The sequence below is a fragment of the Thermobia domestica genome, chromosome 1 (genome assembly GCF_964235325.1).
Source record: "Thermobia domestica chromosome 1, izTheDome1.hap1.1, whole genome shotgun sequence".
NCBI lineage: Eukaryota > Metazoa > Arthropoda > Insecta > Zygentoma > Lepismatidae > Thermobia > Thermobia domestica.
In genome coordinates, this window is record NC_137454.1 from 218,829,700 (window position 1) to 218,849,183 (window position 19,484).

At 33.9% G+C, this 19,484-nt stretch overlaps 1 protein-coding gene across 7 annotated transcripts in view; it reads left to right on the top strand.

The window, feature by feature from the left end:
• The window catches only part of LOC145693937 (uncharacterized), a 299,148-nt gene that overhangs the window by 256,370 nt on the left and 23,294 nt on the right, over positions 1-19,484 (top strand). For all 7 annotated transcript variants that reach the window (XM_081770111.1, XM_081770138.1, XM_081770130.1 and 4 more), the window contains 3 exons: positions 8,497-8,603; positions 12,488-12,656; positions 16,893-17,101. In XM_081770111.1, the coding sequence (XP_081626237.1) occupies positions 8,497-8,603; positions 12,488-12,656; positions 16,893-17,101 (485 nt within the window). The remainder of the gene's footprint in view (positions 1-8,496; positions 8,604-12,487; positions 12,657-16,892; positions 17,102-19,484) is intronic.

The following is a 19,484-nucleotide window of genomic DNA, read 5'->3' on the forward strand; positions in this document are numbered from 1 at the left end:
AGAAAAACCGAGAATGTCAATGTAAATAGTGACAGTGAAGTAAAGAGGGGAGAATGTTGGTGGGAAATGTTACGGAATTGTGTACATACCAATTCGTGGTAAGGGATGGTCAGTGGAACTTCAGATAAACAAATATTTATGAGATTTAAGATATGAAATTTTGATATTGTGAGGGATCGAAGATTAAAAGACTGAGAAGTGTAATAGTGTAATAGTGAAACTATAGTGTAATAGTATACGTTAATTATATATAAAGAAAGGTTAATTAATAAAAGAGATCACATAAGATAGGTTTTAACTACATTATAGATAGGGATTCCGATAAGATTGATAACCTGATATACACTATTTTGAATAGTATATGATAAATAGATAAGATCTACAATTGTGTACATGTTCCTAAAATATTTCAATCCAAATATTTTAAAAATAGTACTGATTAAAATTTCCTTAATTTTTATTGTAATTAATAAAAAAAATATTAGGTTCATATTAGTCTTAGTTTTTATTAATTGAGGGCTATAAAGAATATTTTATACAGTACGTAATGTTAGTCCTGGGAGAGAAAGTGAAAGGCGCTTGTTTATGTAATGTTCAAACTGTGTGTAAGATTCTAAACTATAATGTATAATATGCAATTTACTTGAATTTTATCTTTTTCTTTTCTTTTTTTTCTTTCTTTCTTTCTTTTTTTTTTTTACAAATGGTCGTGAATCACATTTTGAGAAACGCTGGTCTATCCTACTTTATTGAATGTGAATAGGTTTTAATGGATGGCTGTGGGTCATCTGATTCTCCCAACCATTTGAAAAAAATCATTGTTAAGAAAATAATGTATATTTTTAACTATTTAAATTGTAATCTTGAGTAAGTGAGTGATTATGTATGACTGTATCCGTAGTCCGTGTATTCTTAATCTATGCCTCCAATATCCATTACAATATAATTCGTAATTGAGTCAATACACTCTCCAAGATTCCATACCTTTATTCTCAATTAAGCCTAATCAAACTGTGTAAAGTCACGCAGAATCACATAATTTGATCCAGATACATTTATTGCTGTTCACTTCCAATTTTCAAGTATCATTTACTATCTTCAATAAAACATCAACTAAATTTCAATGCATATTACCTAATTTGTGATATATCTTCCAAATCCATAAAATAATATAATAAAATCCAAATTACCAAACTATCTTCCTACACAAAATTTAACTTGTTTGTTTGCACAGACTATGTCCTAATAACACATTATCAAAATATAAGCATGTGCCATTATCCCGTAACACAACGATTCCATACCATAACAGCCTCATTCCATGCAAGATTCATTCCCAACACTTATGTGCTTTATTAAAATAACCTCCTAAATTTAAGAAGTATTATATACACATCTTATATTTGGCCATTTATAGGTACAAACTAAAACGTGATAAGTTGAAATTATTGGTGAAGAAGGAATACTATCATGTTCTCATAAATAATTTACATTATTAGTTTGATAAATACAAAACATATTTTCTTTTACTGAAATAATAATAAATAAAAATAATTTATAATTCTACTACAAATTATTCATTGGATCCATCCCTGATTTACAATTTGAATGGAAGAAATCTATAATTGTATCGGCAATTTAATAGCCGAGTGTACCGTAATATAAATTTACACTGTGTTGAAACTTGCATTGTTTGAGATTTGTGTACCTATTGCATATAAGCTCTACTTTGAAGCAGCAAACGAAGTTCGTTCTTGGAGCTCTCTTGGGAGTGGAATTTTTAAGGAACTATTGCCCCCGGTTCAATCACAAATTGTGGTATACAAAGCTGGTCCCAATAGCAGAAATTCTTCCGTGTGAAAAGGAAAAAAAGAAGATAAGGAAGCAATGGAAGAAGAACCGAAGCCAGGAATACAATTCGATCGGCTTGAACTGCTGCTCAGCTGCCGAGTAAATAACCTTGTAGTCCCGGCCGGGCCTTTGGCAATAGACCATCGCCACTGCCATTAAAAACAAAAACAACTCATGCTTGCTACAGAAACAACTAACTAGCTATGTTGAGATGCACTGCATTCAATGAGCCATGTAAAATACAAATTTTGAATATAATTTGTTATTGAATGGATCGAACAGAAATGTGACTGCCTGAAGCACGTTAAAAGAGTATTCTAATTTTTTAAAGCAAATAGTTATTCATTTATTGAAGTGAACATAGCAAACTTGTATTGACATTCAACTGAACCAGTATTTCTGGATCTGTCTGTCCATGTCTATTCTGTCTGTCTCGTAAAATATATCATGTTTTAGTGAAACTTGATACGTCCCTTCTTTCAACATGTAGAAGTAATCCTATTGTTTAAGGGTGCAATAATAAATAGGAAAAATCTTTCCCATGTTAAAAGTTTGCACATATACATACAAAACAACTTTCCAGTATAAACTACGTAAAAAAATAGGTTTTATTCAGAGTATGTATATAGGAAATATTTTCTTTAGATAATTCCGATCATCCCATTGGGTCGTGTTGAAATTAGTCCAAAACGAAGTTCCAGTTTTCCTTTCCCCAAATTAAATATATGTTTACGATAACTCTTACTTAAAATTAATAGATTTTAGTGGAATATGACGTATTTTCTTTGGCTTTTCCAGTTATCCATACTGCCTAGGTTTAAAATCAGTCGAAAATGAAGGAATAAATTTAAGTCCCCATTCCACAAATTAGGAAGTATATTCGATTATATACTTATATACAATATGGTGATTTGTCCTACGAGACTTCGCCGCATTCCTACCAGTTGAGGGTGAGATCAATCAGTAATGAAGTAGTAAATTACTTCTTTCACCAAGATTTAAAATATTTATATTCCGAAAAAAATTTGAAACTTTCCGATTTTTAAAAAAACATAATGGAATTAATGAAGGATAATGTGATGAAAATTACGAATAATATAGGATTTATTTTCAGAAAGAAAAAAACCTTTTGCTTGCTTCTACAATATTCATTATCATTACTTTATTTTATTCTATTCTATTATACACAATAAAATCCTCAGAAAATATGTTTTTTTAAATTTCTTTGCCGAGTTTTTTCATTTGATACTTCTCACAAAATGCTGCAGTAGTATTTGGTTTTCGTTATTCTAACACCATGACATTTACTATATTGGACTTTATACGATGTTATGAAAAACAAAGACAAACTTACAGACATAACGTAGAAAACAATACCATTTTTTAGCTTCGGCTTGGATACAGAAATATAAAGATTTGACAGAGTGCCCAATATCAATCAAATTGTGTATAATTAATTTCTTATGATCTATACAGACTTTTATGTTAAACTGATACTTGTAATTTAAAAGTTAGTTCATATGTTAACGATTCTAACTACTTATGCCATCTGTATTGGTTTTAGGTCATAGATTTATATGTGGAATATTTTTTTTTTCGTTTTCTTTAAAAATAAACTGAAATTTTAATTATTTCTTCTCCAAGTCTAGTTTTTTAAATGAATTTGCATTATATATAAATTCAATATTGCTTATAAATTTGGTTATTAAATATTAAAATTATATGTAATAAAATTTATTTTTTATGAAGTGAAAGAAAGACATTTAAATAGATGTAAAGAAAAGAGTTCACATTGTGAATACATTTCTTGCCTTAAAAACTGACTAAAAATACAAAGCAAAATCCTACAGCTGCAAAATACGTTACCTACACAACAATTAAGATGCAAAACCAATTATCCCAACATGGATATGAAATTTCGCAACCACAGTATAACGACTATCTTAGAATTACTACTGCAAAACGTGCTATTTTGTTATTCCAGAGTTACCAGCAAGTTGCTGAAAACGTACTAGAGAATACCTAGATATATTCAAGTGTTGCAATTTAAGAAACACTACTTATTCGATTGTGCAGCACTAGGTCTCTTTTCCATTAACGCATCCATTTGTACAAAACCTGTTGGCCAGGTGATCTCTCAATCTACGTTAGGGAAGTGGAATAGAATTATCTTTAAAAAAAAATAAATAAATACTCACTTTCAGACAAAACAAACATGTTCCATATCAGACGAAATTCATACTATACAATGTGAGAAATAACTTGTGAAGAGGATTCAGGAAGTTTCTGACAAACTCAAAAACCTTAGGGGCTTATATGTACAAGAATTAAGCTAATTAAGTTTTCCATTTAATTTTCCTTCCAAAAAGTGAGTTATAACTATATTGTTTCCTGTCACAATGTAATTCATTTGTTATCCCAAAATGTAGGAGATTCAATATTTTATTTTAAAATATTAGTATTCAAAATATTAAAAGCATAAAATATAGCAGAGAAATAAAATATTTTATTAAAAAAATAACTAAATTTGTACATCAGAATTCACAAATCTTGTTTGTTTCTTCCTTGAAAAATTATCTAATGTGGATATAGACCCTTTCGTGATCCGGGGTTTTTGGGGTATTTTTTAGACTTTCAGTCAAGCAGCTACTGCATCGTCACTATTTATCCTAGGATCATGGTTCATACCTCATTCTCTTCAGAATGGAGCTGGCTTTCAAATGGTACCACTTGCATGCTCATACCGTATACCAGGAGAGGGAAAAATGATGTCAAAGGGAAAATTTCGGGGGAATTTTTTCACACTTTGGGCCCCTCTGGAACAGCCCTGTGTGAATGTAGAGATCTCAAAAAAATCTGATAAATAGTACTTGGTACACTGAATGTGTGTGCCAAATTTCAAGTTTCTATCTTGAATACTAAGGGCGGGGGAAATTTTATCAAGAATTCCCACAATGCCCCAAATTACCGCAAAACACCATGATCTCAAGTAAAAAATTTCCTGAGACATCTCTATTTACCCTAGGACTATAATCCGCCAATCATTTTCTTCAGAATAGAATTGCCTTTCAGGCGGTACCATTCACATGTCTCCATCATGTATCTAAGGCGGGGAAAACCCGAAGAAAGGGATTTTTTATAAAAAAGATCCCTTTTTTCAACTTTTTGCCCCTCTGGATCCCCCCCTGTTTTAACGCAGAAATCTGAAAAAAATCTGGTAAATACTACTCGGTGGACTGAATGTTTGTGCAAAATTTCAATCTTCTACGTGCAAAAATAAGCCCGCCAAAAATAATGAACATAGGCTTAATAAAAGAAAATATATATTTTAGAATTATGACGTCATCACCTCCTATGTCTCGACGCAGGAAGGTGTGAAACCATACGTGAGGTCTTCTACAATGCCTCTGGACTTGAAAAAAACGGACGAAAAAGCTCAAATAGGAGAGTTAGAACGCAATGTACCATGAAACACCCGTATGGTACAAATTATACCATAGGATCCCCAAAGGATTTATTTTCTCATGAAACAGCTGCCATTTGGAAACTACAAAAGAATGACTGGAAATACTTCATTGATACTATCCGATTTGTTTATATAGCTTGCCTACGACAGACATAAAAAAGTAATAAACAACACTGCTTCTTGTATTTTTGGACAAGGCAGTTCCAATTTATTTTTTTTTTAAATCTTTTTCCCTACACAAAATAGGACTTTAGGTTATTGACCTTCTTACGTACAATAGTATGTAACGTTACGGAAAGGCGTTTGTTAAATTTCTAACACGAGAATCTCATGCCAGTCGCGCCGCCAGACAGTTTTAGAAAAGGCTGAAATTCCTTCAATCAGACTTAAGTCCACCATTCACCCAATAGGACTAGAAAAATAAGATGCAATCTGTACTATTTGCTGAACTAACTGTTGCAGTTTTCATACAGTTGCAGAATTTTATTTGTTTTTAGTTTGTTGGAGTGGGAAACCTATCGCCAGATATTAAATAAGTTCGAATTTTCGGAATAAAAATTATTTGTAGTTCCTTATTTTATTACAAAACTGTACAATTATTGTTACAATCTTCTCAATTTTGAGATTTAAGCCTCTTCAATAGTGAATTTCTGGCAATTTTTCTGACACGTAAAGGGTCCAAATGGATGAATCGAGTTGCGGGATGAAACATAGTGCTGAGAGAGGATGTGAAAATATGTATATGTGCAAAGTTATAGCGGCTGAGCGCTATAAGAAACGGATGGGGAGGGGGTCAAAGTTGGTGGGAGAAGGGCTATGCTATGTTATTGAAATACATCAAATAAATTGTTGAATGGTAAAAATAGTGAAAGGTAGACAAAGTAAATGGTGGTAGTTTCACATATTGGCAAAAGAAAAATGGGCAGAGTAGATCACGAACCTTCGCCGCCGTCATGAAATCCGCCATTTAGAAATATATGATTTTTTGAAATGAAAAAGTAGTGATGTGATATAACAATTATGGCCAGCATGTTTTCAAAAAGTCAATTATGAGCTTTAGTGATCGTTATTTGTACTTATTTGGAAGATTTAGGATCATCTTTATAGTTATTTACGAAAATCTAGGAGATTGATACTCGTATGTTTAAAGTTTGGATTATCACTAAAACACACGTAAGTTAAACATATCTACAAGTCAGGAAAACTTCAAATTTCACTGTTAGTTTTCTTGGATTGTATATATGTTTAACTTACATGTGTTTTCTTGATAATCCATATACTTTCCATATCTTTCACTATTTTCACGATTCAACAGTTAATTTGATGTATTTCAATAACATAGTATAACCCTTCTCCCACCAACCTTGACCTCTTCCCCCTCCGTTTCTTATGGCGCTCAGCCGCTGTAACTTTGCACATACACATATTTTCACATTTTCTATCAGATGTACTATGTCTCATCCCGCAACTCGATCCATCCATTTGGACCCTTTACTTGTGAGTTGTGCCGGTAAATGTATAATGTACCATTTCAGATAAAAGATATTGAAGGCAATTTAATGTTGGAAGTTTCATTCCCAGTTTCTGAAGTTAAGAACAGCATGGCATGCCTAGTTTATTTGTATCCCTGATAGAACTAAGTACACTATGTATGTTTTAATCAAATCCTCTTTGGAAGGAGATGGAGGAAATGCTATGACGAGAGTATTTCGATACTTGAACATTTGAATACTCACAAGTAAAAGTTCTCTGAAAGTGAGCGACAGATCTTTTACAAATAAGAGGGAAAAGGGTGTATCCTAAGCGTATTCCGCATTCTTTCAGACAAACTTCAAGTTCCGTTTGTTTCAGAAAGTTTATTCTCGTACCTTTAGATGGTGCTATGTGAATATTCGACCATTTAAAGCAGAAGTGAAGAAATAAAAGGTGAAAGATTTTATAAAAACAGACAAGTCAATAGTTTCTATACAGCAAGAACATGATACTTAGAATATTCACATATTCACAAGAAACGATCCTAAAGATAATTAAATTTTTTCAACAGATCGTAGAAGCAGCACAGCACCAAATGGAAATTGGCCTCTCTGATCCTCCACTCTTTACATTCCTCTTAATAAGCAATATATGATCAACATTAACAAATTTTCTTTTACGGAATAATTCAATATTCAAATCTAACTTTTACAAGATATTAAAACAATGGCAATGAAAATATCATAATACGAGGTGCATTCAAGCTCTAAGATCTCCAAACTATTTTTCATGAATGGAAGTAATAGAAACGTGAGAGTTACTTCAAAAGACTAGGCCACTTGTTAGGTTTGGTAAGATCAGATTGCAACACAATTAAGTTTATAAGCACCTTCTAAAGGCGGAAGTGTTTCTTTTTTCGTAGATTATAAAGATTGCAACGCTTAAGTTCGAAGAACAATATACTGTTTGCGTCATGAACGTGAAAAATTTGAGTTCGTGGCTTCAATAATTCAAAGAAGGCCTTATTAAACAAACTGAAGAAACGAAGGCCATATACTAGTCGAATGGACATGGTTTCACGAGTGGAACAATTAACTATGGAAAAGGAATCGCTCATTACGAAAAAATGCTAATTGACTGGAACAGATGGCCTCCAATGTCATTATCTCCGTAGAATGATACATAGCATCCCCTAGAAAGTCCTCAAAGTGTGGAAAGTTCCCTCCAAGTGGGAAACGTTACAAATAAACACAGGGCTTCATACATCGCTATTATCAGGCCACTATTGTATCCATGAATGTAATTCTGTTTACATCCGGGACGCCATTACTGTAGTCTCAATATATTTACAATGAATTTAGTGGGGGAAAAGGATCATACCACGGTGCTCTTCAAACATAAAAGTCACCACCTTCAGTATTTAAGACGCTTCTACTACGAGACGCGTCACGAGCTCTTCTTGAGCAGAATGATTGTCAACTGGCTTCATCCAATCTAATAAATGGACGATTTATATATATATAACTCTCGGTTTTCTATCTGAGTTCATTATTAAAATGCACGTCATATTTGAAGTTATGCCAGACTTAAATTGTTCCTTGAAACTTGCCCTTTCGAATCATTAATGATTTGATATTACTACGTGTATATATTACTATAATATATAGATAATATATATTACTAAATGTAAATATTTCTTTCTTTAGCAACAGGAACCAATGAAGCTGCTCAAGATGGAGAAGTTGCAACGGCTCCCGAGACTCCTGCCGATGACAAACTTCTTTCCTTCAAAATCCCCAACGTTGGTCCTCAGGTAACACATTTCATAGTAAATTTCACAGTACAATATTTTTTAATTCAAACAGCATTATGTTCGATAATTGTTATAATTATTATTGTCTTGCTCCCTTGCAGCTGTTCATCCAGCACTGACAGGAAATGTATCTTCCAGACATGTTTTTTGAGGGGTACTGCTCTCCGGAGCTCTGAGAGTGCCCCCCTCCGGAGGAGATCAAAATAATATATCTATAATATAATAATAAATCATACCAAAACCGTGTAAAAATAATATGTGCCCCTCCGAATACTAAGTATGCCCCCGGAACATTTTTTTTCCTGAAACTGCTGATAGGTCGAAATTATCGAAATTAGATCTGGAAAAGCAGAAATAATGAGGATGGAAGCTAATACGTCAATCACACACCACTAAACTCAAAGCTTGGTAACTGGTTATAGCCCTTCGTGGGCTCCATAAAGCTTAGGCAGTGAACCCTATTATTGTTAAGGCATTTAGTTTTACGTCTCACAATGGTGTCATTAAGGTTAAAGAAAATCGTGAATTATGTTAACGAAATGACCTGTGGAAATACAATACATGCCCTAATCGGGATTCGTACTGGCAACAGACATGTTTTGTGGTCTTTAAACTAAAGCCATAGGCGGCCCAATTACATTAATCAGTTTATTGCCCTTATATTGCCCAGTTACACCTAAACAATAATATTCATCCGTTCAATGTCATTTTGTATGTTAATTCTTTGTTTCATACAAAATTCTTCCCTTCATGTCATGTATCCATAGTTTCTTACTTACCTAAGTATGTTCTTCAGGTTGATGTGATTAATTATAAATCAAATATAAGGAGAGAAAGCTATTACATATATAAAATTGTTTCGTTTCACAGTTGTAGATCTACAGTAGACTTTCAAACTGTGAATTCAGTATTGAAACAGATCTATAACTTCTAGCTCAGGGGTAAAAGTGGATTTTGAAAGGTAGGGGGACGCATGACGCCACGCTGTCCCCCATGCCCATTGTAATTTTTTAGGAAGTGGAGGACGCCATAGATATTTTTTTGGAAGTGGGATAACGTCGTCCCCTCACGTTCCCCCTCACTTTTACCCACTGTTCCAGGTGCAAGGAAGGATAATGAGAGATGAAGTCATTAAATAGTAAATTTCTACCAATGTGGTCTTAGTAGAGAAACACAGGAGAAGGTTGAATCTTTTCTTAAGGTTGGTTTAAAGGGACAAGTTTTGCCGATATATGGCACTACAGTCTTCGTATCTCTTCCATGTATTTTTTATCTTTCACGAAAATTCACGATTTCTCTTACAAATTTCAACTTACAGACTTCAAATTTTTAGAAAAGGAACTTCATAATGTATCGAATGCAATAATCCGTGCCGATTTTTTATTTAGAATTTTTCTCATTGTTGAAATGGCTTGATTTTTCAAATGGATATCCAAATCTTTAACAATGAAACTGTTTCAACAATGAAGAACATTCTAAATAAATAATCGGCAAGGATTGTTCCCTTTAATAGGTTATGGAGTTCATTCTCTAAAAATTTGAAGTCTCTAGGTTGAAATTTATAAAAGAAATTTTAAATTTTCGTGAAAGGTAAAAAATACATGGGAGAGATAGGAAGACTGTAGTGACACCTATCGGCAAAACTTGTCCCTTTACACTAACCTTAAGACGCTAAACCGATTCCAGAAATCTGATTATTGTTATCTACTACCGTTTTTGTTCTATGGTAATCAGAATCGAAACCTGAAACGGTTGATTTCTACCACCTCCTGTTTGAATAGAGAGTTAACGGTGCAGGTGAACGAACTTCTTCAGACGCAATGACAAGAGAGTGTAGAGAGCATTAAAAAAAAAAAAAAACACTAGATTAATTGCAAAAAGCCATTTCTCGATATCTCTTACGGATTTTGTTCCATGTAAATCAATATTGGAACAGGAGGTACTAGTAAATTTCAATGATTTCCATTTCGATACAATGTTAGTGTGGTTATGGTATGTTTCCTTGAAGCGTTGAACTGATTTCAACAAACCGCTTGTAGCGTTTTTTGTTCCATGACAATCAATGTTGAAACCGAAAACGGTTACTTTCAACCACTGCCTGCTTCGACATGCAGTTGACAGAGAAGATGGAACCTATTCTTGAGACGCTAAATCGATTGCAAAAAGAAGAAAATAAAAGAAAAAAAAGAAAAAGACATTTCTCGATATCCCTTACCTTTTTTGTCTCTCCCTCTGAAAGCTGTTGACAGACGGACGGGTGTAGCCGTTCTAAATGACAAAACTTCCGATACTTATGCATAGCATAGTTTGGAAGTCTAACAATAATTGTTTCTCATTATTTTGGTATTAAAAGTTATGTGCATTATATTATTGATTCCAAGTCATTTTAATAAACTAGTGTCTATCCATCTTGAAATGCAATGTGCTTGGGATGAAAAACCAACCTCCATTTGTTACTATTTCTGTTTGCATAAGGTTTGTGTAGGAATCTTATTTAACGATGTACAGCACTTGCACTATCTTTGGATTTTTATTAGTCCATTGATTTAATGAAGAATAGTTTTAATGTTTTCTTTGAAATGAACTGATTTATTCTTCAAATCTAGTTAAGCGTCCCTTGTTTTATCAAAATGAATTCGCTTTATGTATACAGGGGACTCGCCACCGACTTCCCAGTTTCAAAGGTTTATATCTGCTAACAGGAAGCGTTTAGAAAAACAAGAAAGATACGTGCTGAAGGCATAAGCAGAGCTAGGAATTGTATACTGGGAGCAGTGGGGGGCAGACCTTTTGGTCGGTCTCGGAGATCTTGGTATGTGGCCATCTTATAGGTGGCATTTTTATTTTTTGTCAAAAAGTTGGGGGTGCAATGCCCCCCATAAATCCGCCCATGGCTGAAAGGACATATCTTGCCATTAATTACCTGACAGTCACAAAACTTACTTACGAAATACATCAGGAAGATAGCGTCCATGGTAAGCTGCAATAGCTTCATGAAATTTGGTAATACACGTTCCAGCAATGCACCGTGTATAGCCACATCTTCTTCAATAATGGCGTCCTTCAACTCAGGAGTTGTTATCAGGTACACCTTGTGTTAAAAGTAACCCCCGGGAACGGAAAAGTTGGGGGAGCGAGGAGGCCATAGACAGTGGCGTACGCAGGAATTTATTTCGGGGAGGGTCCAAACCCAATATGAAGGTATTTTATATTAAAATTCCTAAAAAAGACTAAATTTACACAAAGTCAAAATTTCGGGGGGATCCGGACCCCCAGAACCCACCCGCTGCGTACGTCCCTGGAGAGAATGTCTTCAAATCGTGAGATAACAGTCCTGAATGCTCATCTGAGAAAGTTACAATTACAGCAAGTTGTTGACTGTAATGGACGCTTCTTCCTGATGATGTATTCCTTAAGTAAGTTAGTAACTGTTAGATAATTAATGACAAGATATGTCCTCCCAGCAGGTATCTTTCTTGTTTTTTGAACGCCCCTATTAGACATAAAACTTCGAAATTAAGAAATCGGCAGCATGCCACTCTGTATAAATTTAATATTACTTAGATTAAATTCGATTATTAAATATAAATTTATGTTTAGCAAAATTTATTTTTCGTGAAGTAAAGGACATCCAAATAGATTTGAAGAAGAGATCAGTAAAATGAAAAGATTAAAATTCCAGTTTATTTTTAAAAGAAACAGCAAAATAGTTCCCCTGTACATAAATCACTGGGTTAAAAAGAAAGAAAGAAATACGGAGCAGGACTTCAATATTGTTGACTATTTTGATCTGATGGAAATATTATATTAAAAGGTAATCACGTTAGTGCTTGGTGTCTTGAATTAAAATGGAGGGGGAAAAGTTAAAAATGTGTTTGTTACAGGAGATGAAATTCCAGGAAAAGCCTGTGTTAAAATTGGTGATGGACCCGCGAGGACAGGTGCAAGATCTTCACAGTCTCCGTCGCCAAGGTCTCAATATAGAGCCTGGCTCCCTGAGTCCCGAAGTATGCTTCGATCTTGTCAAGGATCTCAATTCACCCAAGGGAAAAGGTAAACAAAAACATTCGTTTGTGTTTATGCTATTTATAATTCGAAAGCTGTAATTTAATCGCATAACAGGAACTGATTTGTTTTATTGTTCAGGGAGTAATCTACACCCCCAACACCCCCAATTTCTTTACACACACCCCTGGATGGAAAAGGAATACTCCTCCAAATCCAATTGTATCAATCAGTATCATATAGTTTATTTATCACATCAAGTTAAAAAAGGTTTAGCGTTTAGGAAAGAAGACAATATTCTTATTTATTTATTTCACTTCAAAATTCGAAGCGACCTCGTTCTTATGTACGGCTTCGAGAACCACATTACCTCATTGTTTCGGCCAGTGTTTCGATCAAAACAATTGACAAAACAGACTCTCATATACCTACCCTCCTGGGCTCCGCGGTCCTTTCCAAAAAGAGATTGATGGACAGATGCAGATGACTGAAATTGGCTACGTCTTGAGCGGTCATTCATCTACCTCCTCCTCAATAAGGAAAAATGTGACATTATAGTAATAAGCCTATACCAGATTCAGTTGGTAAGTGCTGAAAGAAATAAGAAAAAGAATTGAAACCCAATTTCAGAGATCTTTGTACAATGTACAGTATTTGTGAAGACGACCTCATGTTTGAATATGGACTTATTCGGCAACTTCCTGGTGATCTTTCTTCGATAAAGTTCCTTCTCCAGCTTGCTACAGACGCTGACAAACAGTGTATGCTTCCTATTTTGTCAGCTCTGGTAAAAAAAAAAAAATGTACTGCTTCTACCTGTAGGAACTGCCAGTGTAGAGCGATCATTTTCCACAATGAATCGCATATTGACTTCCGAACGCTGTAGGCTGTCTGCCCTACACGTTGATGCTCTCATGAAACTCTCAATTGAAGGACCAAATATCCCAGATATAAGGGAAGGAACTCAGGACGAGAAAGATTTACTGGAGCTTGAATTAAATAGAGCATATGAGGAGTGGTTAAAACGACCAAGAAGAAATGTGTAGTGTAAATAGTGTGGTGTAAATAGTGTAAATTATAGTGTGGAAAACAGTGTATATGCAAGATAATCAAATTGAAAAGTTGCAAGATTTAGCAAAAAATTTGGCGTTATTTATAGTTAGTGTAAATAATAAGACTGCCAAAAGTGCCCAAATATTTCTGTATTTTCTTCAAGAAACAGTCTTTAAATTAAGACGAAATGATATTTCTGTTGAGTGTGGATACAACTTGATCAAGTATGGGGATGGGCAATATCATAACTCAAGATCAGGTGAGTCATTTTTTTATTATTATTGGTTTGTTATTTAGCAAGAGAAAATAACGGATTTGAACTTGGTTTTCTCTTTGTATTAATGTGAAATCTCTGAACTTAGTTTCCTATTTGTGTTAATATGAAATTTTATTTTAATGATCCAATGTACAGAAATTAATCTATTACAAAGGTTTTTTTTTTTTTTTTTAGCAGATTGAGCTCCATAAATGAAAGCTACGAGGGAGGGGGACATGGAACCAGTTACTCTTGCTAATAGTTGCGTAACAAAATATACTGTTTTCTTTGAGTGATATACTGTCTAAAAATGTATATCACTATTCTGAGAGCACCCCCCTTTTATTTTGAACACCCCTTCCCCTCAAGTAAAAATTTCTGGCGTACTTACTGTTATTGTTGAATAATTATTATAAAAGCAACCACTTACTTTTGGGTATAATAAAAACAATATGACTAATGGTATAATTACTTAAAAGTCGAGAATTTGCCTATATTAAATTGTGTGAAATTAAGGGATTAAATAGTTAAGCAATTACTAGATTTATAAAGGTTTTGATTTCTGCTATGATTTCAAACACATTACCATGTTAATCAATTTACTCATAAATTAGTTTATCTCAGTACAGTCCAAATGCGATCAATTTTCTTCAGATTTATTCGTCGTTTCTGGAAATAACTTTAAAGGGGATAAATGCAGAAAATTATACGGAAGATAAATGTATCGGGTAAGTTATGAAAATGTTTGATTTTTTTCTTACTTCAGAATAACGATTGATTAATGATAATCTAAAATCAGAGTTTCCACTTATTTTCCCAAGTACGATTATTTTTCAAAACTTTTTGCAAGTTTTCCAGATTACGGTTTACATGTTTCCCGGTTTATACATAATGTAAAAAAGCAATTATATTTTACCTGACCAGGGAGTTCCTAATTTACCATGCGTGTATATGTATATTGTGAATATGTAGATAGAGAAATTTTGCGAAACAAGCTCATTTATTTATAAAATATATCCTACCAAATAGCCGGGTAAGTCAAAAAGAGAAATGGACTCTTAGTAGTAAAAATCCGTACTTAAAATTCCCTGACTTTTACCGACTAGTTGAATTCCCTGACTTTTCCAGGTTTACTAAGTCAGTGAGAACACTGAAAATTTAGAATCATCCCGTGTAACATTAAATACTAATGAATAGAAGCAAAATCCCTATTTATCGCGTAATATGACAATTTACATTGATAAACTTTTTTTAAAAAATGCATTCATTTTTATATTTAAATGGATTATGCCTTCTTTAAATACATAATAATACCTTAGTAATTTTAGTCAGTTTACAACGATGTATCATACGTTTTGGAATATTGATATACGTGCATTGTTTGAAACGTGTATGTCACATGACCAGTGCAGCTTAAAGCAACGAAGATGTTCATCAACACAAGTATAGATAGTGATTGTTTATGCCCTGAAAGATTTGCAGTACTTCGTTCCGTGTGATTTGACAGTACCAAAAAATGAAGATACAACAAAGTTTAATTTGGGAGGTTTTGCTGTACGAGTTCGAACTAAGCTATAATATCTCAGAAATAACCCGAAACATTTGTTGTGCGAGAGGTCAAGGGACAATTCGTCACCGTATAGTAATCAGATGTTTCAAAAATTTTCGCTCAGGTTTCAAGAAACTTGCCGATCAGGTAAAGTCAGGTAGGCCGAAAATCATGCACCAGACCATAGAGGCAAATCTCACCACTAGTACCTAGCGTGTATCAGACGAGCTCGATATCTCACAATTCAATGTGCTTCACCGACCTCGACAAAATAATTCGGAACTTCTGAATTTTGGATCACGAACTGACCCCAGTTCAAGCATAGAGTCAAGTGAATGGGTGCAAGGAACTTCTGGCAAGACCATGTTATCTATGTACCTGAAGATAATAATAAAGTGTGGCGAAAAGTGAATCTTTTCCCAAAATCCTAACGTTCGTAAGTAGTAATTAAACAAGGGCCAGATGTGAGAAGATAAGCGTTTCGAACATAAGATAATGTCCTGTGTCTGGTGAAATTATGAGTGGAAATTCACTACGATTTCGATCCAAACGGTTGAACCATTAATGCCAACCAATACACAAACGGTTGGAGAGTATGTGGGGGATAAAAATGCATTGGTGGAAAGTAGGCGAACATTTTCTCAGCAAAACAACATGAAACCTCGTAATTACACCTTGAACGACCAAGAATAAACTCTAGAAATTCAAGGAAATGAAGCTAATGCCACACTCAGCATATAGTCCACACCTCACCCCTCAGATTATTACTAATTTCGATCCAATAATGAAGGCAATGTGGAAGTTGCAGTGCAGGAGTTCTTGCGTCGAAGGATCTGAATTGCTATCTCATGAGGTCAAATAACTGACAGAAAGGTTGCTTCAAAACGTGAAATAATAGCCTGTACTTTGGTTGCTAAGTAGCTTTTGTTGTAACTTAACCAAGATATTACAAAAATTTTCACTCGTCCTTATTGTTTTTTCAGGAACAGGACAAACACATTTTATTTACACTATAAACGAGTATCATTACCGTGCTATCTTACTTCTGAAATTAGGGTTATGATGCTGAACTTCACATCAAGAAATATAGGTCTCATGAGGGTCATACTCGATTACAAGATCAGGTTGGGAAATTAGTCCACTCAATCCAGTTGGAGAAATTAGTCCACTCAACCCAATTGGGGAACTTAAAACAAAATAAAAATTACGGAATTTATTGAAAATGTAGTAGTAAAAGTATAGGAAAACTAAAGAAGGAAAACGGTAATGACGAAATTATTGAAGTGCTTCCAGGTAGATAATTCATACAATGAGATCTACTACATCGGAAGATAATAAATAGCTAGTGCTCTGTCTATTTAGCAACTGAACATTTGTTGTCATAAATTGCATGTTTATTTATTTATTTATTATTAAATCCCAACAGGTGCAGAATTATTTGCAAAGCGACGGAAGAAATCTGAAAAATGGGTTGTAGATGAAACAACAGTTAAACAATCAAGCAGTGAAGTCCTCAGTATACAAACAACAACTTCTGGACAGCAAACGCCATCGCAAATGACTCCAAAATTGCCATCACAAGAAGTTTTCGACCAAAGACGCATGGAACAAATGCAAAAAATCACTGAAGTTCAGGTAATAAAATAGTGTAGTAGGATATAATGGCGGGAAGTTATAAATTAAAATCAATACTACAAAAAGAAATAAAAAATGAAACTAATATACAATTATATTTAATTAATTTTTAATAAGTTGTACGAGATCCAATTCTTAACTTCACTTAGCATCAGTGTGTAATTAAATACTACAGTATTAGAGACCTTCATGTCTGGTATTTGGTCAGGAAAGAACTGAGAGATTACAAGTGTAAAAATACACTTAAATGTCCAAGAAACTATATGGGATAGTGTTTATTGCAGACATGTCTGTTCTCAGAAAAACGTTCCTCCGAAAAATAAGCAACCAGATTGTCAGTATCGCTTATTAGTTCTTTTGCATAACGTTAAGACGTTATATATGTACAATCAACCACTGAAATGAAATACATACGTAGAATTAATTGAAGCATTCCCCGAATAACGCTATGTGGCAGATTGCAGTGAGACCGAGAAAAGAAAACAAAGAAAACTGTAGTATGTTTCCATATACAGTAATGCTCCACTCATAGTTTGTGAGCATGTTAGTGCTATATCTTGGGGAATGAAGAAAAGAGTTTTCCAGTATATGTCAGCCATGTTCTGTACAACATGATACCACTTGTGTGCCATACAGTTTATTCGGGGAAATGCTTCAATCATCAATCTACTTGTCATTGTTTAAATATGTTGTAGGTTTCTGGTGGTTGTGAATCTTCTTATGTCATATTAAAATGGAGAAAGTGAGTCTATTTTTACAGGAAATCATAAATGAGTTCTGAACATAAAGCCAAATAAATTTGAAACTCAGTTTCAAGTTTAATCTTTACTTAACACATAATATGCAATGTTAAATCTAATAAATTGAATACTTTTGATTCATTGATTGATTGGTTAAATTTTAATGGGAATCAGTAGCGAGGCTATTTGTTCCCGTCACGAAGAATATATTTTTTTATGTTGGACTTTGTCGATTTTTTCAGTATAGTTATCATCCTTTTACCTTAGTTTCTGAATGTTAATCAATCAGCTTTATATTAACTTTGAAAGGATGTGAGAGAACAAACATTATCTAATAGTCAAGAACGCCAATTTATATCCTCAGAAAAGCTGTTTTAATATTTGTGGTACATTTCAAAACCTTTAGGATTATAAGATGTCATCTTTAGACATCAAAGATATGTATGGCATGGTAACATTTCTCTTTTATTATCTTTAAACAGATAATCAAAAAAACTCACCACGGAGGTTAGAATACCACCTCACATAGCCGCATAGTTAATCAATAAACCAATCTCTAAAATTCTGCCTGGAGACAAACTCTTTTCAATTCAAATATCAATTTTTCAAGCAGATCTTTGAATTAGGAATGGTTAGCCACCTCTTACCATTCCCAGCAAAACCTCATTATTGAACATCGTGGAAAAAATTCCTACTTTTAAATCATCCTTAAACTCTTTAATATATGTTCGCTAACACTAATGATACCATCACTCTCTACAAACTCGAAGAACCTTCCAAAACTCTTCTCAAAATTAAATAATCTCACCCCAATATAAACTTCGCCTTAGAATACGAAGAAAACCATCAGACAATGTTCAAATGATTAACTATCAAAAATAAGAGATATACATAGGTATTAGACACACAAACAAGAAATACAAATATAAAGAAGACCAACTAAAGAAGTGGAAACACGAGCAAAAGCTCATTGTCATACACGCATATCACACAAAGAAGAAAATCTACAAGAAAAAATGAAAAACACAGCCAGTGGCGTATTAACCTTCCCCGGCGCCTCTAGGCACAAACTTAACGAACGCCCTTTTTTTCACTTTATCAGCAAGCAGTTCAAAATCTTCGTCCCAAATTGTAGAAGATATTTAACTTGTCTATGATCCTTGCCTGGATTTGCATACAATTCAATGTGTTCCGTAACAAATGAATCGAATTTGGCAATAAACCCTAGAGACAGAGAATGGAACTTTTCTTCCTGGTCACATAAGAGAAGCTCTTGATTTGCAAATTCTTTTCAAAAGAAGAAACTCTTCTTAACACATTAACTTAATCTTCAGAATATGACTGAACATACTTTTCGAAGCCTCAACAGTCTTGTGTTCTTCAGAATTTTCGAGAGATGATAGAATACTTGAAATGTTGAAATTTTACAGAATGTGATACCTTTAGTTTACAAAAATGCGAAAACCAAGATGAGTGGAAATGTGCGCAAGTGATTCTCCAAAGGAAGGAGGGGATTCCCGAATATCTTAAAAGTAAAAGATGGTCGAAATGAGCGTAAATCGAACACCGTTCCACTCATCTTGATTTTCCAGTTTTGAAAACTAGAGGTATCACATCCTGTAAAATTCACCACATTGCTTTCT